General features: G+C 35.9%; 2 protein-coding genes across 2 annotated transcripts; one reads left to right on the forward strand and one right to left on the reverse strand.

The window, feature by feature from the left end:
- Nucleotides 1-691: 691 nt before the first annotated feature.
- On the reverse strand, nucleotides 692-23487 carry LOC141824700 (protein RST1). Its single transcript, XM_074712029.1, has 25 exons — nucleotides 23071-23487; nucleotides 21650-21928; nucleotides 21050-21130; nucleotides 19850-20126; nucleotides 19133-19377; nucleotides 17653-17830; nucleotides 17327-17514; nucleotides 16514-16614; nucleotides 15233-15308; nucleotides 13431-13562; nucleotides 13268-13349; nucleotides 12681-12753; nucleotides 11621-11789; nucleotides 11382-11512; nucleotides 11192-11283; nucleotides 9897-9985; nucleotides 9604-9816; nucleotides 7837-7914; nucleotides 6968-7150; nucleotides 4799-5668; nucleotides 4442-4726; nucleotides 2976-3629; nucleotides 2228-2372; nucleotides 1867-1988; nucleotides 692-1682 (listed from the first exon to the last, which is right to left on the reverse strand). The coding sequence occupies exons 1-25, from the start codon at nucleotides 23485-23487 to the stop codon at nucleotides 1287-1289; spliced, it is 5556 nt and encodes a 1851-aa protein (XP_074568130.1). The 3' UTR covers nucleotides 692-1286.
- Nucleotides 23488-23635: 148 nt separating this feature from the next.
- On the forward strand, nucleotides 23636-25924 carry LOC141823255 (uncharacterized). Its single transcript, XM_074710514.1, has 6 exons — nucleotides 23636-23786; nucleotides 23852-23980; nucleotides 24319-24408; nucleotides 24500-24720; nucleotides 25394-25438; nucleotides 25567-25924. Exons 1-6 carry the CDS (start codon nucleotides 23672-23674, stop codon nucleotides 25696-25698), a joined length of 732 nt encoding a protein of 243 aa, XP_074566615.1. The 5' UTR covers nucleotides 23636-23671; the 3' UTR covers nucleotides 25699-25924.
- The last annotated feature ends 95 nt before the right edge of the window (nucleotides 25925-26019 follow it).

Below are 26019 nucleotides of genomic sequence, written 5' to 3' on the forward strand. Positions count from 1 at the left end.
TTTAAATTTGAATTGATTTAAATTTGACTCAAATTTAAACTTAACTTGAATTGTTTATTTAGATATTATCAAACTTTCAATTCAAATTTATTTGATTATTTAAAAATTTTATATTTAAATTTATTTAATTGATTATTAAATTTGATAATATAATTTATTTATTTATTTAAAATTTTTTATTTAATATATTGATAAAAATTTTATTGATAAATGTAATTCATAAATATTATTTATAAATATTATTTATTAAATACTATTCATTAAAATTATTAATAAAGATTAACAAATTAAATGCATACATGTTTAAATTTATTATATTATTTATAAGCATTAATTAATTATATATATATTAAACAAATTTAACTTAATAAATTATTAAAATTTATTTATTTAATTAATTTTATATATATTAAATAAACATAAATAAATTTTTATCAAATTGAATATCAAACTGATCAACTGTACATCTCATTAACTTCCATGCATTTGCGATCTTAAATCAAATCATCTCGCGATCTGAGCTGAAGAGAAAAAATATATAGGTGAGCTATGCCACGTAGACCCAAGACGACTGACATGGCTTTTGAATTTCAAAATAACTTTCCGTAAAAGCTCATTAGTTATATCGTGTAATATATCATTGTTTATTAAAATTAACGATTAAAAAAGGTTCTTGACTCACTGAGTTGGCTCCGAGTCCTTCCGATACGACGTTAACATTCTCAGTGCCTTCGACTCCTTCCCCTTCTTACAAAGCAGATCCATCATCTTCAAGGAGTCGTCTCAGTCTCTTAACGAAGACAGCTCTCCTGAGGGGAGGGGACAAAGTCATTTGTCCTCTTCGCGGGAGGTTCTCATGGTGGATCTTCTAACCGGCACTCCATGCGAGCATTCTCTGAGCTTGCGGCCTCTTCGAATAGGGAGAGATGGCCATTCGACCGCGGCAACCTCACTCCCAGCAGCACTACCATTTCCAGCTCAAATTATCACCAGAAGACCTGCAGAATATGCTCAAAGTTCTCTTTGGCTTGAGGCAATACCTCTTGCACTATTCCTAGATGTATCGAGTGATTTTTGTGAATCATTTCTATGATTGTCTATTACATCAACATGTTGGAATCATCTGTGATTGAACTAAAATATACAACAGAAAATATAACTGGAACAAGGCAAGTATAACTTAAAGAAGAATGTTACCATCTCAGAATCAGTCGAGCTCTCAACGTTAGCAAGTTTCACTTTTCCGAGGGTAAGAGCTTTAAGACGATACGGCTGGCAAACAAAATTCACTTGCATTGATGATCTCCGTCTTGGAGTTCAACCACCTCGAGGTTCGCAAGCTTCAATTGATTTTCGAAGGGTAAGAACTCCTTTAGTGCAAGGCAGGTTTCGAATGTAATGCGTGAAAGAAAGACTGATGAATTGATTTCGCTTGCATCAATGTTGTTCTTCTGGGCCGGCACACCACTGGAATCACCCAAATGTTCTGCCCAGACGCAGATGCGCTCAGTAGAAATCCAGAGCTTATCGGCGACTGGTGCTGCGATGGAGCTCCAGGAGCTGTCGGAGAGGAGAGAAGGCAAAGTGACAGGCAAGTCACTTAGGACGGTTGTTGGATCAATTATCAGAAGAGGCATATACGCGCAGCAAATACTTGATATCAGACCCACAAAACGCAGTGCCTGTAGGGAGGAAAAGTGAATCATTTATCAGTTTATTAGGATATGCCCAAGGGACAAGATGTTCTAACATTCCATTTCTACCATGAACAAGCAACAAATACAATTCTAAAACTCAAATCAACTATAATTAAATGCAACACAAATAATGGGATTTCATTGGGAAACTCTTTTGATAAATACTCACCGTCGAGGGATATTCAGACACGCAGCTAATCTCAAAAGCATCAAGAAGCCACTGTCTTTTGACCCTTCCCTCTGCGACTGATAGAGCTTTAGCAACTTCCACAAGCATGCTCCACCATGCATCTGAAGGTTTAACTATTTCAATGTTAGGTGTTCGAGTCAAACTGATATCAAAGGATCATTGTATAGCACTTCAATACTTTGGCTAAAATATTATTCAATTAAAAAAAATATCAGTAACTTTTCGTCCTCTCAGAAGCTAAGGCAACTACTAATGTGATGATGATGTTATACACATGCGGCTATGTTCAGTAGATCCACATTCAGAACTATACAATAGCATGGAATTAGTCAAAACTGACCTTCAGTTTTTCCATTCAAAATCTGAAATTTTAACTCAGACAGTTCGGAAACAGGAAAACGCCTTCCAATAAGCTTAGCTTTTGCAGAGATTATCTTTGCTGTAAATGAGTTGTGTTCACCATGAAACTGACGAAGAACTGGAACCTGAAATATATGTCGTCAACCAACAGGATCCGTTCAGGACAATGAAGTGACAGGAGGCAAATCTAAAATAAGAGCAGTTTCAGCCCACATGATCTTGTAATGCAGGGGAAACATGAATTTAATGCTGACATACCCTAATTTTGATTAATCCATATTGTCTAGGTCATAAAGGACCAGACGTACCATTTTAGGTGATAGGAATGGATTAATCCCAAAACCTCATGCAATAGCTGCCAAGAGTATAACAACCTGACTAGGTGGATACACATTGAATTTAAGGTCAGAAATTTTCTTACATACATGAACCAAATACATACTTGAAACGTCACTGATGGATTAAAGGAATAACATGTTTGAATGGTTCGAGTATTTCTGTGGTGGATGTCAGTAAATATGTAAGAGAATTTGAGTCTTATGGAGGGGGGACTAGTAAGAATGCACTTGATCTAGTCTACGCTGATATATGTCAACAATAAAGAAATCAAGCTCCTTGTATGAACCCAATAATAATCTTGAATTGGGCTGGAAGGATCTAGCAAACTTAATGTTTAGTAAACGCCTACAAAATGACATAATTGAGAACATTGAGAATAGCACAAATACCTGTAGCATATCCACAAGCCACTCTTTAGGAGCTTCAGAAAAGCAACTTGTGGCAACTGACCATTCCCCTTTGGACTCAATATATTCTTCCGAAAGGCCATCATAGATCAACGTAGGCAACAAGTGAAACAAACAGACCATGCACTTTTCAGCATTTGATATGATTATGAATTCTTTAGGGGCCTCAACAAGACATTGATGCAGACCATTCCAAAACGAAACTCTTAGTAATTTTTTCTTTTCTGGTTCATAAGTCAAGTATGATGAAGAAGATGAACTAAAATACTCAGCCAAATCACTGAACAGTTTCTCAAGCCTCTGACTTGAGAATATTTTACATATATTTGAGACATGTTGTAATAGAAAAGTCTGCAAATTTAGTTCAAGTCTCCCGAATCTAGAAGAGTCAGAGAGCTCGTCCACAAGATGCAGGAAAGGGCCAACATTGCTTGCATGAGCTAAAGATAGATTTAAGCATTCTATCCGAAGAGATTGAATAGCATGTGGCATTTGCATTTCTGAAGTCAAATTCAAATCATACTGCATGCATCGTCTAATGACAACTCCCCAATCCAAAGCAGGCAATCTAGGAGCTTTGCAAAGGCATCTTAAAACACTTGCAATTGTATTTGCATCAACAACTTCACCTTCTTCCTGAAGATATAAAAGAATCAGATTTCAGATTGCTTCTATGAGCAAAAAAGTTAAGAAAAAAGAAAAAAAATAATTACACATGAAGTACAGTGCATCTTATCAACCCATCTTAAGATATCATAAAAATAATTGGAAGAAGAAAAAATTCATCCACAAAACCTGTTCTTCTAATTGACCCCAGACGGCTTACTATAGAGTGAAGCAGATGGAAGACATGTTGAAAGTCTGTCTGAGGGAAGGAAATTAGATTTAAGTGAATTAGGCTACACTCCTAATATATATGAGCGACGGATTGGGTTTCTTTTTGTACCTCCCAAGTCCTCCTAGGCAAGTGTGTAGCTTCTATCTTTCTTGTCATCAGCATACCAGGAACCCTAAAGAGTGTTTTATGGCATACACGGAGTGGGGAGTTTGAGGCATATTCTCATTCAGAGTTGGATAGATGCCAGAGCTAACTATGGTAATCGACATGTCTGTGTAATAGAAAAAAATGTATATGCAGACTACTCTCAAAAAACTTAGTGTCTCAACCAAAAGATACAACCTGACAATATCAAAAAGTACAAACAACTATGGTAATCAACAAAGTCCATGTAATACAAAAAAATTGTATATGTGGACTAGCGAAAAACTGTGTCTCAACCAAAAGATACAAATCCCAACAATATGGAGAAGTAGAAACTCTTATAACCAACATGACCATCTAATAGAAAAAATTTGCATGTGGACTATCAAGAAGCTCAGTGTCTCAACCAAAAGATACTTTCCTACAGAGACTGAAAACAGAAAATAAATAGAATTAATGGCATAACCTTAATTTTGTTGATATCCCTTAGCCACATACAGAGTCTCCAAACTAAACTTTCCTCCTCGAAAGTTTGTGAGTTTGAACTTGTAGAAACATTTTGTGAACTCAGATTAGGAAGCTCACTTGACTGCAACCTGAGTCTAAGAAGTGAAAGTGCCCAAGCAGCATATTTTTTAATTTGCAAATCACTTGAGTCCTTGGCGATCAGAAAAATTTCTTGCGCCATTGACGTTGCCAGTATTTCACAAGCAGGACTTGAAAGAACAGGACCGCTGACAAACATTGATTCCTGAGAGAAGGATATGATCAAATGAGATACATGAAATTCTCTAGAACAAATAAGCTAGAAAAATTAAACAACCTGATCATAATTCAGCTGTGATATGGTTGCCAAAGGATACATGTGAAGAACATCACCAGCACCTGCACCAAGTGCATTGACAACTCCAAGCATCCCGCCAAAGCAGGCAGGAGGATATGAAAGATTATAGGTGCTTCTTAGAATTTCCATTAGATGCTTTACATCATCAATTTTCACTGTGTGCACCCCTATGTCCAGTATGCAGGAAAGAAATGAACCGGCACCAATACAAGATGCCATCAGAAAATTTTGATAAACAGCTCCAGATTTTTTAAGATTCAAAAGTTGAGAAATCAACAAACAATAACGACCATATAGAAGATCAAAGTCAATCTTTGTTAATTCATGTCTTTGGCAAAAAGCTGCAACAAATGGAAGGGCAATACATGATCCCATACATAGGGGTATATCTGACTCATCGGAAACTGATAAACTATGTCCAGAGAAATCATATGAAATCCATGAAAGAAGTAAATCCTTAATGTTAAGCACAGCATCACAGAGACCGAAGTGATAGAGTGCAACAACAGAATATCCCAAGCCAAGAACTAGCCCTACAATGCCCCAAGCATCCTCTTCGACGTTACAGTAATCTCCAGGAAGTAAATTTGAACTCATTGATTGATGTAAGTTACCATTAAGATTCTTCAAAGAATCAATTGCAGAAGGACACAACTCACTTATTCTCAGAGATAAGGAACTAAAGACACTCTGAGCTAAAGAGGTTTCAGTATAACCAGAAGGCTGCATTTCAATGTTCAAATCAGCATTGTCCTCAATTGTGTTCCTATTCAAAAGATTTTGACAAACAAAACCCAGTCCCAGTCCACAGGCTCCTTTAACAAGATAGCTTTTGCTGTTACAAAGAACCTATTAACATGAATAAGGAGTATGAAACAATTGATTCTTGAGCACTCACAAAATAACTAGAAAACTTAAATATATATATGCAGATAAGTAAAACATTACAACCATTTGCTTAAAGTAATGCAAAAAGCAACTAGAGCTATGAGCTAGCAAATGTCATAGTAACAAGATATATGCAACAAGGGGAACTATAGTTCTTTCCTCTATTTCTTCCTATCAGCTACTTCTGCTAACATTTTTCTATATTGATCATTTACGATGATAATAACTCTTTTTGTTACTAAATTATTACAGTTGCTATCATTTCCAAGGTTTCCAGTAACAGTTCATGCAATGTTTTAGTGCTTATCGAAATGAAACAATTTGAGTATTGTTCTGTCTCAACACACAACACGGTTAACAGTCAGCATGGTCTAACCTGTGCTAGCATATACTATATTTATAATTAGTTTTAAAAAGTTATGGTTCAGATGTTGTTATCATTGTTATTAATATATCATTATATCCATCATCAAATATTAACTAGATTAATATACCATATAACTTAATAATTACAACTTAAAATTAATAGTGTAACAACCCAATAAATGTATACGCAGTACTACTTAATAATTATATATTAATGATCAATATCTCTTCAGTTATAAATTACAAATAAATAAAATTTATCATTAAACCCAATGCCAACCCCGACCCTAGCACATCCCCTTTTCTTCTCGCTCCTCCCTCACGTGTCATTTGTGTCTTCTCTCCAAGTAGGCAATTACTACAGCATCTCTGCCTCCCAACCTTAGACATATCAACTTCCAATGTCGAACGCTGACAACATCTGCTTCCAAAGGAGATGGCTAAGAGGACTCTGCTCAACTCTGCCTCCAACAGCTTCCACCACTGCTCTCCCCAAAATAACTCCTGTGGTTGCTTAGCCAAGGTTCATCTCAGACTCCTTAGTGACTCTTTCCAGTGACTGACTGCTCTGATACAACTAACCAAGCTCTCTGACTTGACCCTTGGAACAGCAGCTACCACTACAACTCCCTCCTGTGCTGACAGGTTCAGATTTGGCCACTGTGCAAACCCCTGTTGACTGAAACAGAACAATATTTGAAAGCTTGATCATTTCTATGATAATTGGCCAAATTTTAATGAATTTCAGTTGATTATGATTGAACTCATCCATTCCAAACCCATTTCCGAGACAAAAACAGCACTGCCATTCTAACATTGAATTTCTCCTAAGGTTAGGTTCCCACTGACATTAACACATTACATTGACAACTTAACATTGGAAGAATTTTCTACCTTGAGAAGTCCATTTGCCACTTCAAACCTTTGTTTCCTATCAGTTGCATCAAAGCGAGTAAATATCAGTCCCAGAGAAATTGCAGCAGACCACTGTCGTTGTTCATGCTCATATTCAAAAAGCCACCTCAAAAGAAATTCTGACGCAGAAGACACCACCATATGAGCAGATGAATGTAAGACCTGATTCAAAAATATAACTTAATAACTAGATAGTAACAAGAGGAGCAACTACGAGTTAGCCTTACATAAAACGTCAATTTATGATACCCAAATAGCTTAGTGTGCTATAAATAACAAGGAATTTTATTTTGTTCAAATAACATCCAAAACTCACATCAGTGAGAAATTACAGAAAGATAGAAGGAATGGTCCTTCTACAGTCAATGCGCTCAAAATCAATGGAACAATAGTTGCCAGATGCACAAAGCTTGAAATGTTACAAATAATTTCTAATTGGCCAAAATTAACTGATTATCCTAGTGTCAATCCATATTTTAACCTAACACACATTGAACAAATTTTACAATACTTAGCAGGATGTTGTTTTATAGCAAACATGATATGGAGTTCTGCATGGCATTCTATTATTGTTCCAGATCAGCTTATAGATTTGTTCCAAATGAATGTTGTGCAGGCAGCTGAGCCACTAAGAGCAGTCGGGCTGTAGGCACTTGCTAGTGTAATAGGTGATAGCCTTGATTTGATGGTTACTATTTTGTTTTTACTGAGCATGGACTTAGAACGGTAACCATGCATAGAAAGTCAACATTTTAAATAATTAATCACAAGCAAGTAACATTTTCCTACATGCATAGAGAAGCAACATTTTTTAATAGTTGATCACAAAGCAAGTTCCATTTTCTTACCATGCATAGGGCAGCAATAGCAAAGGCAATGTTCGAAGAAATCCGAGGAATACCCTCTGCACCAACTTTGCACAATGTCTACATTGAAGGAATAAAATATGACATCAGTAAAATAAACACATAATAGTATGAACTTGAACCAAAAGACAACAGGAAGCCGAACCAAGCCAGGCATTTTGATGCGAGACGAATCTAAACGGGTCTACATCTCAATCTGTCTATTTAGATCCAATGAGTAAGAAAGCATAGTAAATGGACTGATACTTCCGTAAATTAAACAAACAGAAAGGGGAAATGATTGAGCTAGAGCGGGGAGGAAGAAATAAACAAGAGGGTATTAGAAAATGAAAGAGGAGAAAAAATAATAGACAATGTGAGAGGCTCTTCCTTGCTTCTCTTCTCTCTCATTGCTTCAAACCTAGAGGGTAGTGTTCCTTTGTTGCTCTTTTATCTTGTTGTATGGACCTTGAAATCTAAATTTGTCTCTCACCTACATTTCCTAAACTCTAATTCAACATATAAGGTTCTCCTTAATCTTCAAAGAGAACCTCCAAGGCAAGAGTTCCTATCGACTAGTGGCAATGCTCTCAATAGGGCTAAAAGAAAAGATCTAAGTAGCTATCATTTGGCAGTCAAAACTTTAAAACTGAGGCTCATCTGATCACCATGTCAGCAATGAAAATACAGGACAACAAAAACAAACCATGAGATGCACCAATTTGGGTTGGTTACATGGATCTATCATGGCATTGTGTACTATATAAGGCCGTGCAATAGCTGTACCCAAATGATTTACAGATCTCTCTTGATTATGTTAATTAAAAATTTCTTTCGCTTTTATTTGCTCCCCAAACCTTCAAACTTCTAATTAAATCAGCTTGCCTAAGAATATCAAATGTCTTCAAATAGTTCTTTTACAATTTAACATATTTTCACTTTTTTAGCAACTATTGAAGCTATGCCTGATCACTCCTGGATAGTCTGGATATCCATCTCACGTTCTAGTATCTACTGCATTGACCTTTTGTAGTTTCTACGGCATTAACTTTTTGTATGTATATATTTCTTTACTATCCAACATTAACCCATGAAACATAGTTTTACATACTCTAACCTTATAAAATTCCCCTTCTGGACTAACGATAGACGTCAATGGCATATGGTTCCAGAAAATCCTCTTCATTTTTAATTACAAAATTTCCATTCTATGAATAAACATCTCTATACACCTTTTTTGTCGAATAATATGATCCAATAGTTCCAAAACCTTCAAATATTTTTTATGCATCCAACTTAACTTTACCACGAAGCTTATGAATGCTAGTTATAACTTAGATTTTTGGGTAATTAAAATATACATTTAACTCCAGAAGACTAAGCATTTTAGCAATACAAGTCAAGCAGATAAGCTAAACAAGAAGGTATGCACCTCCCGTCTTCTAAAATAGAACATTAATTAACTATTAGGTACACAATTGAAGATAGAAATTCCAGTGGATTTTGATATTTTTCCAGATTTTGCATCAGTTTCGAGTGCAGAATCCTCTGGTTCTTTGATGCAAGCTTAGTGACTTGAATCTAATTTCTGGTTTCTGATATGAATAAAGTAGAGAGCTAAGATCCATCAGAAAAAATAAATGTCTCAACAAGAATATCTCTATGCAGCAAATATATGTTCCAGAAAGGAATACCAACTAAATACAGATAATGCAATAAAACAAGCAAACAAATAAACACTAGTTTAACAAAAGCATTCACTAGACAAACCTTCAAGATATCATTGGCAATTTTTGAACTATTGTAGAGTGGAGAAGATGATTTAGCATCATCAAGAGTAACCATTGCTTCCAGCCAGTTATGCATGAAAGGCTTCCATGATTGAAGAGCAAGAAGTGCAATGAAAATGTTTCTTGATACATGAAGAGACTCAGCAATTTCCACCAGTGCTCTCTCATATGCAACATGTACTTTCCGCAAATCCTATAGTCCGTAGCACACCAATGGAATTGACAGGAGTGGAACAAAAGCATAAGGACTAAGTTGAAGTGCTAATATCTTGCCTTATTTGCTGCTAGGGAATTCAATTCCTTGGGAGTAAAAACAAGGGTTGATAGAGCTGCACCAGGTAATTCAGCAGCTTTCAGCTTTCCTGGAATAAAATAAAAACTTAACCTTTGACATAAAGGATTTACAAGGATTCATCCAAACTTAAATACAGAGACAAGCATTCACAAGGTTCATAAATCCTTCATGTTGAACTATTTAAGCTTTTTCTAAAGGCCAAATTAATGTTCCCAAAATCACTATCAGAGAGAATGAATCCCAACAAACTATGTCAGTTTACATTACCAACTCATGATAAAAGATCATAGCCACAGAAAAAACCCAGAACTATTCTATGATCAGTTTCCACTCTGGCACTGGTTCATGGAAGGTATAGTCGGAATAAAATAAACAAGTTATGGGTCAACAGTCAGACCAGTGGACCAACTGATCAGATGGTGGTTCAATTAGAATATAGATAAATAGATTAAAATATAAATTAAACCACTTTAATCAATTACACATGATGCCTGAACGAATAGTGATAGAGTGGTTTCCTCAGCAAAAAATGTTTAGCCTTACAAACAAGGGATTTTAGGATTTAGATACATTTAATTCCACTACTAAAATCATACATAACAAAGAAGATAAGGATATTCTGGAACAGATCAAACCATTAAACAATGAACAATAGACATGTACCTAATCAGGCTGACTGGGAACAACTACATATAGAGGAACCATTATATAGAGTTCAAAATAACCCAAATTTCACATCAAATGACCAGAAAATAGCAAAGCTACCTAACCAAATTAGGAAAGAAATACAAATAGAAATCAAATGGTGCTTTCAGGCAAGACTTAACTATCTGTATACTATTCTCATTAAGCAATTAGATGCACTTATTTTTCACTTCGCATATTGGTATTGTTCCTATATATGCTCAATCCAGATGATTATAATTATATTAAAGGAAAAAACAACTAAAAGAAGATAAAACTAAGTTTGAACAATATATATGAAGATTAATATCAATCAAATGGCGCTTTAAGCGGACCTAAATATCTGTGTATTGTTCTAGTTAAGCAATTATATGCAGTTTATTTTTCACTCATATATTAGTATTCTTCCTATACATATGCTCAATCCAGATAACTAATGTCAATTCAAAGAAAAAGCATCTAAAAGAAGGTAAAACTAAGCTTGAATAATAATATGAAGATTTTATTATTTAACAAGTAAATGAGTTGTTTAAGCAAACTCATAATGCATTAGTAGCTTTCATGAGATTCCTAGTTAAAAAAAATGTACCTTGTAAAAAAATTGCTTGAGGAAAAACATCTAGTAATTTTTCAACTTTATGCACTGCAACTCTTTTTTGTTTAAGTGCTCTACGCCGGTTTCTGATTCAATAAGCAAAGTACACATCCATAATTTGTCAAGCAAGAGAAGAATATAGCATAATTAAGAAATGACATGAACATATGATTTGATAGCTAACATGTGTTCAAATTCTAAAATCTTGACTTCAAGCTTCTCCATGGCATTGAGTAATTCCACATTATTTTCAGAAACAAGTTGCTCTAAATTTTTCCTCTTAAATTCTGGAATAGCTTCCTGAACATTTATAACCTAGAAAATTATTGCATCCAAAGAAAAGAGAAAAAGTATGAGGCCCATGAAACACATAAAGCTAACAAAAATGTTAGCAATATGATGATGTAATAGTGAATATTTCACCTCATAATGAGACAATGACTCAAATGCAGCTGCCTGTGCTTTAACCCATGGAGATTCATAGTTCTCTCTCCTAGATGTTCCAATTTCCCACAGGATATTGATAATACTTTTTGAAGCTTCAGAATAAACTTCTGCATCCATTGCTCCCCACCTTAACAAGATGCATAAGCTAAAAAAAAAAAACAGATTAGAAAACAGAAGCACACTATAAGCCAATAAGCTACAGTAGTAGCATCTTGAAAAGAAGGGATCTGAATGATAATTTTTCTGTTCATGGCAATTAGATATGAGAGAACGAATGCATTATACATAAAATTGTGTCAATTTATGTCTTATAACTTTACTTTTTATTTCAGTCGTGTTACTTTGTTTATTTGGCCCAAACTGAGGTGCAGTTGGGGCAGATGTTTAGCATAATTGATTTGACTTAGGGTATAAATGAGTTCAATTTGGTAACTTATTGGGTTAGGTTTGTGTTAGATTCCAGTTGGGATCATTCAGGATCAAATTGGTTAAGCTATGGCTGAACCAAGCTTAAGTGAAACAAACATGGTTAAGTGGGTGATCTAATGGAATGTGGCATCTTAAGGTCTCATCTTTTTCCTTCTTTCCCACTCATTAGAGTTATTTGCTCCCGCAACCCTTCCTCCGCATCCCTCCTAAGCTTCGATTGGCTTTGATTGACACCAGCTGTAATAACTACTAGTGTGTGTCTCCTCTTCTACTAGCACCAACAACCTTTATTGCCCCCTCACGTTCATCCCTCCACTTCCATCTGTAGTAGATGTTATCTTTGCTTCCTCGCACATGTTTTCTCCTCACCTCCTGTAGTAATCAACCCAGTCTCCTCTTTACTGAAGTTGCAGCTCTCCAACTGCAGCATTGATGCATTCCTATTCAGTCTTGTGTGTTAATTTTCTTCTTGACTTTACTTTCAAGAGTGGATGCCAAGTTAACTACACTAGAAGATCCTGGTTACTTTATGATTACCTGTTAGAGTGTTAGAGGAATGTTATGTTTAACATAAAAGATATACTTTAACAAATCTTGATATTCTTACCTATGAGCAACAATAGGAGCACTGGAATAGTCAAGCAATTGGTCTGAAACAACATCCCAAGCTGTGTAAAAATCTGGAAAGGAGAAAATTCTGTAAACATGATTTAATAAACAGCTAGCAGAACAATACCACCAATATAAGAGAGAAAAAATAATGCATAGCAATAAGAGTTCGGCTATACAAATTTCTGCAATGGGTAAAATATATCAAACATAACATTAATAGCAAATAATATATGTTGAACATGATAAGCAATCAACTAATGTAACTGGGATGAAATCCAAGATTATCTAGAAACTATGAGAACCTTAATTCCACATAATGTTTTACATGTATAAACATTAAAATCTTACTAGTTTCATAATTAAGAGAGCATTTAACTGCTCGGTTGGCTATGAGCAACCATCAATTGGAAGGAGAAAGTGACCAAACTCATTCATTTCTATACAAAAAACTAGTATGGTCCTTCAACTTATGGAAATGACCCATAATCACAACAAAACCATCATAGAAGTGGCATGGCCAAGCCATAGAGTTTCAGTAAAAAAATCATTAAGTAAAATTGCTTGAGAATTCCAGAATGCTACCAATTACATCTGCCTCACAAAGATAAGCAAGGCTTTCCAACCCAAAAGCATGCACAACAGAATCTCGGTTCTCAATTAATGACTGTCAAAAAAAAAAAAAAGAGTCCTCTTAATATTAATACTAGTAAACTGATAAAATTGGAAACATCTCTTTTAAGTTTACCGAGATGGACAGGATCAAGTCAACGCCCCTGTCCGGATTATGACTACAAACATCACGCACTGAAGCAGCAAGACTAATACAAATTTCTCTCTGAGAAGTGAAGTGAGAAAATGCTTTGGGTTCCAGAAGACCCTAAATCAAGTAAAAGTGACTATTAGAATCAACAGTCAATTGATTGAGCAATTAATAGATAACAATTGAAATTCAAGATGTATATGACCACAAGAATGGATAGAAGGTGAACAAGTTAATGACATCAACACATTGAAATGTCCTAAGTGAAGAGACCTATATTCAATACTAGATAATACAAATAGTCAGTCATGGGCGTAAGAGGATAACAGATGATGATGAACTAGTGCAGTTATATGAACCACATTCACATGCAAAAAAGAAAAGGCCTTCACAATTAACAAGCAATAAATTGCTCCTTATAAACCTAAACAAATGCTTCCTGATGAAGTTACAAGATTTTGTAGATCAAACTGAAGTGTTGCTTTCTACCAACAAAAACACTTTGTCATATGGACAACATATTTATACAACAAAGCCATTCACAATTAACAAGCAATTGATATGTTCCTCATAAATCTAAACAATAAACTTCTTGATAAACTTTCATGATTACATAGGGACAAATGAAATCATGCTTCTTACTCAAGTCTATAGACATACTTGCAAAGAATTGTCCAAGACTACTTTCATCTCTAGTGGTTACTGATGACCACTTCCTAGAGTAGGAAGTTCTATTAAGTAAATGAGTAATGATATAAACACCACAAATGCACTACCTTTTGGCACAAGTATAATTGTCGGCGATGTAATATTGCAGTGTAGCTCATAGTTTGAAATCCCGTAGCATGTTAAGCAATATAGTTGAAATGAATCATTTTGATTGACATAGGTAATTCCTATGTCATCTGTGTTGATCATGCTAATAAATATCACACATGCCAAAACTCAACACTCATTGCATGCTACGACATGCATCAAAATGAATCGACTAATATTTGTTAACTTATTGTAGCTTGTGTCAGTATAACACAGTATGAAAACTATATTATTCAAGCCTTGCTAGAAACTCTGACCTAGAATGATATTTTAATACTCTTAGATATATAGTTGTGACATAATTAAGGTTTTAAGTTTATTATTTAAAATTTACTTGAGAAATTGTTAGTTTTGGGGTTACAAAGTCATATTTGTACAAAGAAACCATTGTAAGGTTGGAATATTTTTCTCTTTCAGTGAGTTGAGTTGTTCTTAGTGATTTATCAAATTGTCTTCTCTTCTTTTTTTCTTCTTCTTAATTTGCTTTCTCACTATATCTCCAATTCACCATTGGCACCATGCATAGGCACTCCAGAATGGTTATACAACAATGGTATTATTCCAATCAAAGATAGAAACTCCCACACGGTTCAAAATTTTGAACCTTGGTGTAGCTCATCCTAAATAATGAACTTAAGCTGAATTAGAAGAACCAAATTTGGTCATCAATCTTTAGTTATACCATTTTGAAACATTGCTTCAACACAACTATGATTCTAATGTAACCTTTTGCAACTTCAGGTGTCCCCTATGAGTTCCATAATTTTTCTACCCTAGAGCTTAGTTCTTCACAGAGGATGGTTCCTCTTAGTGATTCTAATGTAACCTTTTGCAACTTGGATGTTTTCTTGTGGTTTCATAAGGAAAAAAAGGTGCATATGCTGGCAGAAACGGAGTAGAAGCATGACTTCAGATAACAAATATGATAAAAACAGATATCAGAATACTGAGACACAAGTAAGCCAACTTGCCTGCATAGTTCCAAAAGCCAAATCGTTGGCAACCCACATTTTACAAAGAAGGCGAACACCTGTCCCATATAATACTCTACAAAAGAACAAGTGCATAAAAGTAATGAAAATGGTTACATACTGACAGGACTGCAGAAGAGATTATTGATCTGATGAGAAAAATGAGAGTGAAAAGGCAAGAAAATATCAACAAGCTGATCAGGATTTACTAGAAGTTAAAAATAAATCCTGAAGTCCTAGGCACAGAAAATTTCTTCACAAGAGAGAACAAGTTGGGAATTACTTGAATTGAATGTTAGTTAACTCAGTAACAGAAGGCAGATCTTGAGGTTAAGCAAACAAGAGGGTTCAGAAAGAAATAAGATTTGGACATCAGTCATATCTGATGCCAAATTGAAATACTTCAAGCTAATAAATATGTATCAAATTCAAGAAACAAACAGATCTTGGCAACATTCAAGATTTCCCAATTTGACCACGCCAAAGATGGGAAATTAGATCAATTTGCAACTTTGCCATCCTTGGCTGCAACTAGAATGAGTGAAGAATGAAAATAACAGATTTTCAAAAGGATTAAAGGAAGAACTCATAAGCTAAAGTATCCTAGGACATCCATATATCCTGCAGTTGCAATAAACCTTAGCTTTGTAATAAACCATTTAAGAAGCCCTTGATATTTACTAATAATATTCTTAACATACGTAATCCAGGTCAAAAACCTTTCATATCATAGATCTAAAGATAAAGATAATAATAATAGAAATAAATGGTTTTGTTTGACTCTTCTATCATTTAAGATACTTATCTTTGCTACCTCTGCAGTATTTCAACAAAAGACCCTTGCATCCAAATCACATATCTCCTAAATGTGGGACTGGATAGATTGCCCTCACATTTAGAGTCCTAAAGAGTTAGGGCTTTGAAATAATTTGTAGACAGGAGCTTAATTATAGAGTCAACTCTGTAGAATCCTATCAGGGAAGCACTAACGTTAGCACTAGAGTTCTAATCTAATATAAGCAGGGAAAGGAATTTGTTTATGAAAAAATATTAGAATAAACGAAGTGCTGTCACCTTTGTTTCTCTTCCTTTTCCTCCTATTTTCCAGCTTTCTTTCGAAAGTCACTTTATCTGACTTCTTAACTATAATGTAATATAATATAATCCAACTTCACCATTATTTTTGTCATTATTCCAGATATAATAGATGTGGAGAAAGCATGCCTTATGAAATTGTCTGTATATGATATTGGAACATAAAAATAAGATATGGTAACGTACGGCTTTGAATTTGCATGAAGCATTGGCAACAAGGTTTGCAAAATGAGTGGAACCATAGTAGAATGTGTGGCAAGTGATGGAAGCATTTCCAAAAGTCTGATCTGCAAAAGAAAAAGAGATGACCTTTAACTAAATTGAAGAAATGATTCAGCATGGAAGAGCATTGTGGAGGGAATAATTCGAGGAAATAAATAAACAATTTTACAGATTATCTTCAATCATGTAAGCACATTGTGTATGATATCATCCAGATTCCAAATAATCAAGAAGATAATTGTATTTGATGAGGTAGAAGCATATAACTCAGAATGATCATAATTGGTCCTGTTAAAAGAAAAAGATGACAGAACCAACAAAAATAGTTTGTGGGTTTCCACCACCAGATAATACTGCTGTACTGATAACATAACGCAAAAAGCAACTGTCAGCCATATCTCTTAGCAAACCACAGTAGGAAGACCTTATATAGCTACATCAAACACAAATGTCAATATGACAAAGTATGCAGCAGAAGAAATACTAGTGATAGTTCCTATGAAAATAATGATGATAAGCATAAATAGTGAGACATGTATATTTGGAAATAATTGAAGACAATACTAGTGGCAACAACCACAAGAATAGATTAGCAACAAAAGTGGAAAAGAAAGTGCAGATATAAATAATACCAATCTCAGCTTCTGATTATCTCATGCAATTTTAAATCTCTAGTTTAAAGAGTCATATTATAGTTTAGTAGCTCTGTCACAGTGTTTCTTTACAACTGCAATTTTCTGCAGACAAAAAATTGCATGAAACTAAGTGCTGACTTACAAATAACTCAGGAGAGTTACAATCATTTCTGCATAGCATATTACTGTGGAAGAGAACTGTTAACAGAAAAGGAATGCCCAGTTTATGGTCTAATGAACTTATCGCTGCCAAAGAGTCAACAGCAGACACTCTAAATCTAGGATGAAAGAGCAAAATGGAAGCCATAGAGCTCAGTAATGAAGTAGACCCTACAAAAAAGAAAAGGAGAAACTGATGTTATGCTACAAAAATCAATGTGCTACACTTTCCAAATAATCAGATTTGAGAAGAACAAGAAGGTAACTAAACTCAAAAGCATGCTGAAGTAACTAAAGTGGCATAATAACCTCTGAAGAAACTTTCTGGCAATTTAGGGATTGAGCCAAAATTCTGACTTGAAACAGTTGACAGATACTCTTTTAGTTGGAAAGTCCAATACATTTTTTCCCTGCGATTCAGTTTATGCCCAGAATGGAAATTGCCACCATCTCCAATTAGAAATGAACACGGAGAACAAAATTGCTCCTGAAAATAGAAATGAACATAATACTTGATGAGAGAATTAGCAAAAAAGTTGAATAAATGCACAACATAGTCCATTTAAGAGTACCAATTGAAGGCCAAACTAAGACTGTCAATCATAGCTCATAGCTCAAGTACCTCACTTAGGTGTCTAGTTGGTGAAAATCAAGGATCTAGACCATTTTGCCCAATGTTGAACATGCTTGCAACAATTCTATCAATTGATCTATTGATAAATATTCATTGAAGTAGCTGGTGTTTAGTGTCGATAATGGACAGTATGGCACTATGCATCTACTACAGTAATAAAAACTCTTAAGTTCTTGCTCGTTCTGTACGAGAAAAACAATATTATATTTACTGGTTCAACAAATCATTGAGATTGGCATCAGACTGGTGTTTTCAAAATTGGGACCTCGAAGAGTGATGACTGACACTTCATTGGCATTGTCCTCTGCCATTTCATGCCACACTTGTTGCGTACTGTATGATCAAGTGTGCACCACATACTCAAGCTATGTCAAGTGTGGCTTATAACCTACATTAGCTAGATGAGCATTAACTGAGTTGCACATGTGAAAGATCCAGAATGCAAAAATAAGTTAGGATTAGCTAGTGCCAGTGTGCACGGGTCTACAAATTCTGTTAATTTTACCAGTTCTTAGTATTCTCATTCTCACACTCTTTGTCTAACCCCTCCCTCACACCTGAATTGGAAACACAACACAAGCCAAAAACCAGTACTTAACCACAAGCAAAAACTCTAACTAAACAAAGAGTCATATTGGTAATAGGTACTCATACTTGAATCTGAGATTATGTTGAACTATTCTAGATACTAAATTCAATAAACAGTATACATGACTACATGAAAGGGTATGTTGACATCAAATCATATTCAACTAACATCAAATTCATAAGCATGGAATCAACTTAGCTAGGTCAAAAAAATTGCCTTGCTAAGACCATTTAGCAATATATGGTGACATAAGGAACTACAGATTTTGACGTTTTGTATATATCATATGGTGTCAGTCTGAAAGTTGAAGAAAAACATATCTGTCAAATTATTACATTTAACCATGCTTCAATAAACAGGAATGGCAAGCAATAAAAACCAGAACCGATGATAAATAAAAATAAACAAAATAATAAGTTGGAAGAGAAACTGAGAAATATATTGGTCTTTTGTTGAATGGGAACTGATAGCTTTAACTTCCTCTCAGTAGTTCTAAGGAATAAGGATTAAAGTCAATTTGATATAACAGATAATTAAAGTTATTACAGCAAGGAAAAGCATCTAACCTGGAACCAAAGATGATGCCAAAGCCTTAGAAGAACAGATCCCAGTCCCATGGAGGTTTGAGCAGGAGGAATCTGAACACTTCGCAGATCAACAGCCAAGTCCGAAACTATTCTGGTGGCTCTTGAAAGTAACTGAGATGCTAAAGTTTTAACAGATCGAGAAGGAGAAGACAAAAGATTGATAAGAGGGAAAATGTATAGAAGCTCTTCACCATAGTAGCAAAAGGTTCCTTTGTTGTTATTTTCTGCATACATAATAAATCTTCTTAACAGTTGTTATCAGGCAATTCAACAATAACTCAGGCAAACACCATGGATCAAAAAGTCAAAAGAGGGAAACCTTACCTATTGCAGGAAATAAATCAATAATACGACTTACAGCATGCTATCCCCTAAAAGAGAGGTATTAAAATGTTCGATTTGTTTACTCGCCTAACCATTATTTATTCAACCTCCAAGATTGATTTCACACAAATATTTCAAGTTGCTAAAAAACATATTGATAATAAAACATAAAGTCAGAAAAAATTCAGCCACAGTTTGTTTATCATACATTTCTATATATGATAAACTAAGGAAGTCAATTACATTGATCGCATAATCTTTTAAAGCAGTCAAAAAACAAAAAGACAAAATGAAACTTCCAGAGTGAACTGACCAATGGGACTATCATCTATAGGAGAATCTCAATGATGAAAAAAAGAGAAAGATGCGCACCACTTTCATTCTTCCAATTGTATAGATAAGTTAATAGCTTCAAAGCAGAGAGGTGCTCATGTTCAAATTCCACCTTGGAAAGCACGATGGAAACAAAAACAGTAACCATAGCATGCTCAGACAAAAATGGCAAACCAAGCTCTCTTTGTGCTGCCAAAAGACGCTTTGACAGCTCAAGAATAGTTTCAGTTCCACCCCAAGGCTTACCAGGGAGAGTACACAAAGACAAAAGATTCTCTAGCAGATTATTACAACAAACAGTGGCATCAGAGTTTTTCTGCAAAGATGTTATGATCAATTAGCATGATATGTTACCAGACTAAAAAGGTACTAACTTCAGAAAGAAGAAATCAGCATCCAGATGCACAGATCAAACAATAGACATACATTTAGGTGATTTCATGGAATCAATTATTGTGTTTAGGTAAGCTGTAAGCACGTGAAGCTCCCTGTAGAAGTGACTAAACCTACTATATAATCCCTGTGGAGCAAACAAACTTGTCTAAGATTTTGGAAATAAAGCATACTTATACTATTCCAAATTCAAATTATAATGTGCTTTGTTGCGGTACTTAAAAATCCAACAGTTCGATATGGCAACTGACTGAAATTGTCCTTTTCACACATCCTTAAGATTGGATTTCAATAGTTTACAATAACAAAAATTCAAAAAAAAAAAAAAGTATAGCTCCTTGATCAGTCCCACTGAGGTGGAAGGGGATTATGATGATAGATTGGCAACAAGAACGTGGCTATTACTAAAACCAGTCCAGTATATTATTGGGCCAGATCATGATTAAATGAATCCAAATTGTATTTCTCTTCGGATGATCCTCAAGCAGGAAGGCTCCATTTAGTTTTGGTTACTAAATGAATTTTATGCTACTTCTAATTTGTACCGCACTTATATACCATCAAGAACATAATGCAATGGGTTTATTTCACTTTCTTCCAGTGGAAAGCAAGAATCCTAATAAGTGATTACCCTAGAATCACACAACACTAAATCCTGATTTTTATACACTCACCTTGCCAACAATGGTCGATGAGGAACTACATGGAAAGCATTTTCTCAAATGACTACCGTAAGGGGAAAACAACTGGTGGAGATTATGACAAACCAGACTGAATTAAATTTTTGAAACTATGATAAATGGCTTAAAAGTTCCTAGAATGTTAAAGATTGCAGGGAAGGAGTACCATTGAACAACACATTTGCCTCATGATCACAACAAGTGCATCGACCAAATATTCAGCAGAAACCAACAAGCACTTGGATTCCTGGTAGAAGAAGATAGATTATCATTGTGAGCAATAAAAATTGAGAAGTAAGCATAAAAGAAAACAATGAAAACTAAAAATAACAAGATTATATTATTCTCTCGTCACAGCTACAGCAATTAAAAATGAGCACTGGAACGAAAGGAAACCAGCAAACCACCAGCTTGAAAATAATTCGTTATAAAAGCACAAGTAGATTGCAAATTTTAGAAATGATTTACCCACAAGGATTGTGGCACTGGAATTATATTGACAAGTATGGGCAGTTAGGAACAGATGTCTTTTTGAGAGGGATTATTTTTGTTCAAATTTCATAGAACCTTGAACATCTATTCATTTCTAACTCCTGGTCAGAACTGACTACATGTTCATAGCTTGGACATGCATTGGGTATGCCCAATCAAGGATGTACGTCACTTTTGATTAGTATACATACTCATTTGCCCATAAAAAAAACTCTAAGAACATCTAATAGGTAAAAGAAATGCTAAAGCATGAAATATTTTTGAACAATCTTACCTCATCATTGGTGTGGGGGAAGTACTTTAGGCACCCTACGAGAAGTTTCAATATGGCAATAGATTCTGATGGAAATGAGCACAAGATCGATGCTATTGAAGATATCAAATCACGTGTAAAAGATGATGATGTGGTAGAGGAAGTATGAAGAATCGAGAACAGGAGAAACGGCCGCAAGAACACTGTGACAGTCACCATTCCAAGTGATTTGCTTTGCACTATATATAGCAAAACTTGGTTAATGAGTTCCTGGTGCACTTCTACTCGACATAAGAGCACCTGCCACCAAAAAATAGATTATTTAAAAAAAGGAAAGCAGCTAGAAACATGTCTGAAGATTTCAAGCAATGAAGCAACCAATGAGCAATCAAACACCACTAAGAAACTTCAAATAAAATATTACCAAGAATAAATCAACAGGGAACTAGGAGTGACTCTACTGTTAAAGAGTAAAAAAAAAAAATCCATAAGGTTTGGTTTCAAGTATATTTTCATGGACAAATAGAAATTTTCAACTCTTTATTTTTCAGTTTAATTTGGTCTAAACCCAAATAATTAGAAACTAATATAAGCATATATCCATAAGCTTAGTCTTACAAGTTTGTGAAATAATTAATATATACATCAATGCCCTCTATACCAATAATGAAATTCAACTTTGGTTTAAGACAAACAAATTATTATATAATTACTTATAAACCTAATTTTACACGGGTGTTGAAAGGAGGTCATGGCACTAGAAGATACTCTCCTTTAAAGAGGTCATGACACTAAAAGATACTCTCTTCCTCCAAGAATTATTACGAAATCTCATTTTCTTGAACATTAACGTCCCTCCCTTTTAATATGATCTGGAGTTCTGGACCACCACTTGGGATTCACATATGGCCTGGATCTGCACTTGGACTCTTGAATAATTTCTAATTCTATGAAAATAGAGAAGGTGGAAGCCGAAGGCAAGGTGATCTATTCTGGTTGGATCCATCAGATCATCCTTTCTTCTTGGTCGAGTTATTGCTGCCCTCTTGTCATGGTCTAATGCCATATCTGTTACCACCTTTCAACCTCCAAGACTGCCTTCACCTAGTCAGCCACACCATTATGTCTCCTCTCAAATTGAAGCATTACTTCTTGTCAGTCACAGTCTCACAGAACAGTTAATTCTCCATCAGTCATCCCACAGTCCTGTCATCCCGCGAATCAGGTAACTCATCCATACTGCTTAGTGGCTCGGGCTTAATCAACAGAAAATAATTTCGAATCCTTGTAGTGGTGGATATGTGAAATCCTGTTAACCCAAAGATTGCGCAAACCATTCCTTGGGGCCAGGAGAGTCATTTGGTCATGCTTAAGTTGGTAATCAAGTAAGTGCTAACTCAAAGACGGACCACAGGAGTACAAGTTAAGAAAGCCTCACTTGCCTTGACGAAGGGGTGCAGCTCGACGGGGTCAAATCTGCGGCCCCAAGAAGGATCGGCGGAGGAGGCGAAACGGACCAGGAAGCCGATTCCCTTGACGAAAAGCGGGACGAAGCCAGGAGGGCAGCCTTCAAGCGCGGCGTGGAGCTCAATGAGGCCTTGCGATGCCGTGAGGAACCCGTCCTTGACGAGGAGGCAGAGCTCTCGGACAGCCTGGTCGGCGACGGGGACGGCAGGGGAGGCGAGGCAGGTGGCGAGGGCATCGCGGGCGGCGGGTGCGGAGTCGAGGCCGAGAGCAGGAGACGCGGATCGGAGCTTGCGGAAGAGGGTGGTGACGGCGAGGCGCTGGAAGGAGGGCGCCGGGAGGCGGGTCTTCTCGAGGAGCTGGCCGTAGGAAGCCCCCGCCGCGGACGACTCCATTTCCGCCCAGTCGAGCAGTAGAGAACACGCCGGTTCTCAGTGGCGGCCCAGATCCAATTTATTTCGTATCTATAAAAGGAAACTCGGATCGAGGGTTTTTTTTTTTTAAGCTCGAACTCTCGATAATAAGTCGGGAGCATCCCGACCGCCGGGCGAAAGAGAGAGAGGAGACGAGGGGAAGGAAATGGCCGCTCGCTCCTCGCGGCTTCTCTCCTCCCTCCGCCGCAGCAACGTCGGAGCGAAGGCCGCCTCCACCTCCCTGCCTTCGCTGCAGCGCTCGCTTTTTTCTGGATCTCCAAGTAAGTTAAGATCGGCAGCTCCTCGTGATCTCGTGAACCCTAAATTATTTGCTTCAACTTGTCAGCGCCGGGAGCATCCTATGGGTTGCTGAGGAGTCGGAGCAAGTGGCGGATCCTGCCTACTTCGCCAAATCGCTCGCCGCCGCCGTTTGAGTTCGTCAAGAGGAGGATGGTCGCTCTCGGAAGATGCTTTGGTTGGTGACTTCATCCCTTTTAACTTGTTCCACATAGTTAATCTATTCGTAACATCTTGCCTTGATCAAGTTTGCATCATTCTTTCACCAAAATGCCTTCCGGAGGCATAATATTCATGTTGCAGATTCCAGATAGTCTAGAGAAACATGGTTTGATAATGACCATCTATAGCATTATCACTTCTTAATCTTAAAGTTCACTTCTAGATGTTCAAGAAGTTTTGAATTTTCTCTAAAGTCTAAACTCTCAGCTTCACCAACTGAAATAGAACAAGTTTTCCCTATAGTTCATACTGAGACATGATCATCCCATATTCATGTTGTTGATACTCTTCTAGGAAAGAAGTCTTTATCCGGCAGCGTATTCGGATTGGCATTTGTTAGCGGAATGATAAATCACCAAGCCTCTACATCACATGCTTTCGATGGTAAGCTGTTCAGTGAGATTCTAATACTCATGCTAACATTTCATAGAACTCAAGAGAGGTTGTATATTTAAACTAACTAGTTAAGTAGCAGATTTTATACATGACGAAGTAGAGTTAGCAGCACCTTCAGCACAACTGAAAGACAAACTGCATCCCATCTTCACAATTGTAAGAAAATTTCAGCTGCCTGCCGTTCTTGTCATGACAGTGCTGTTGGGATGGAGACATCCGCTCACACTTTTCATAAATGTAGCTCTTCTCCTGTTTAGTTCACGGCCAAACCCTTTGTCGATTTATATGTTTCTCGAGCAGGTGAGTCTACTGCTCCATTATTCTTACTTTTGTTTAGTTTCCTGTTTGTACATTCCAATGGATCATAGTCATACAATTCATTTGGAGAATCTTGAAGTGGTTAATTTTGCAAGAGAACACTTGTTAATTGCCTTTAGGATATTAATGATTTGTTTTTTGGTTGTTTAACATTCTTGTATTATGTTTCAAACCAGTTGACAACACACACCATCTTATCCTAAATTTATTCCTTTTTGTTTGTAAATAACAATGTGAATGTAAGACTTGAGATGAATTTAGATGCATCCTGAACGATATTGAAGATGAATAGAGATCAAAACAAGTCTTTCATCATCATTATCTTCAAGTTGAGGTTGTGCCAACAATTTAGGGTTGATTACATAAATCTTATTCATCTATTGAGCTCTATATAAGGCTATATCATTAATAATATTCCAATCAATTAAATTACTCTTTTAGTACATTCACTATTGTTTTCTTTAGTCCCTTTGTCCTTTATACTTCCACATTTGTAGATTAAACTCTTTTAACTGTTAATAGATTCATTGTAGGCATCTGATATCTGCATCAGAGATGTATAGTTGAATGTTTTTCTAAGATCCAACTTTCAGCTATCTTTTTTTCCTTATCATAATAAATATCTCTGTCTTAAACTTCAAAGCTTATGTTGCAGTTGCATCAGAGAGAGAATCGAAATACTATATGGCCAAGATCAAAGGTGAGACTTATCTTAGTTGCTCTAGTTTCCTAAAGTGTAGCAAAATTTCAATTGAAATACTATATCATTGTAGAACCTACATATTACATATGTAACAGTTCTAATTGATAATTATGTGATTTTCACAGTATCGATACAAGAACATCAAGGTGGAAGATTACAAGATTTTGTGCTTTGCGACGGTCGAATTGAGGGATACAAAGCTGAGCATGCTTGGAATCTTAGGAGGATGGTGGGTTGTACATGCATCAAGGACTTAGGATGAAAGAGTTTAAAATGATCTTCTTGACTGATATCATTTAGGGTTGTACATGCTCCAAGAAGGAAGGCAATGTTCTTCTAGGTACAACTTCATTTGGGGATTGTTAAGAGTTGTACAGGAAAAGAAAAGGTTTTGTATGATGCACAAACAAAATATGAATTAGTTTTTATCGTAAAATAAATATGCAGAATTAGCAGGAGAGGATCAGAGTCAGTCGGTCAGGTATACTAAACAAGTCAAAATGAGCAAAAGAATGTAGCTTCAATACTGAAATTGTAAGCTGAATGAGTGAAGCAGCAGTGAAATACAATACATCAGC

This window comes from Curcuma longa, chromosome 3 (genome assembly GCF_044706935.1).
Source record: "Curcuma longa cultivar G26 ecotype Majalengka, Jawa Barat chromosome 3, ITB_CL_G26_1.1, whole genome shotgun sequence".
Lineage (NCBI taxonomy): Eukaryota > Viridiplantae > Streptophyta > Magnoliopsida > Zingiberales > Zingiberaceae > Curcuma > Curcuma longa.

What these genes read in the sequence shown, in the direction of transcription:
- LOC141823255 (XM_074710514.1), top strand. Translation starts at nt 23,672, where the DNA reads ATGGCCGCTCGCTCCTCGCGGCTTCTCTCCTCCCTCCGCCGCAGCAAC. An exon ending in TTTATATGTTTCTCGAGCAG is followed by an intron (nt 24,721 to 25,393) that starts GTGAGTCTACTG and finishes CTTATGTTGCAG; the next exon opens with TTGCATCAGAGAGAGAATCG. An exon ending in CTATATGGCCAAGATCAAAG is followed by an intron (nt 25,439 to 25,566) that starts GTGAGACTTATC and finishes TGATTTTCACAG; the next exon opens with TATCGATACAAGAACATCAA.
- LOC141824700 (XM_074712029.1), bottom strand. Translation starts at nt 23,487, where the DNA reads ATGGAGTCGTCCGCGGCGGGGGCTTCCTACGGCCAGCTCCTCGAGAAG. An exon ending in CAATTGGAAGAATGAAAGTG is followed by an intron (nt 19,378 to 19,849) that starts GTGCGCATCTTT and finishes TTATGTATGCAG; the next exon opens with AAAATAACAACAAAGGAACC. An exon ending in GTAACTCTCCTGAGTTATTT is followed by an intron (nt 16,615 to 17,326) that starts GTAAGTCAGCAC and finishes TTTCTTTTGCAG; the next exon opens with ATCAGACTTTTGGAAATGCT.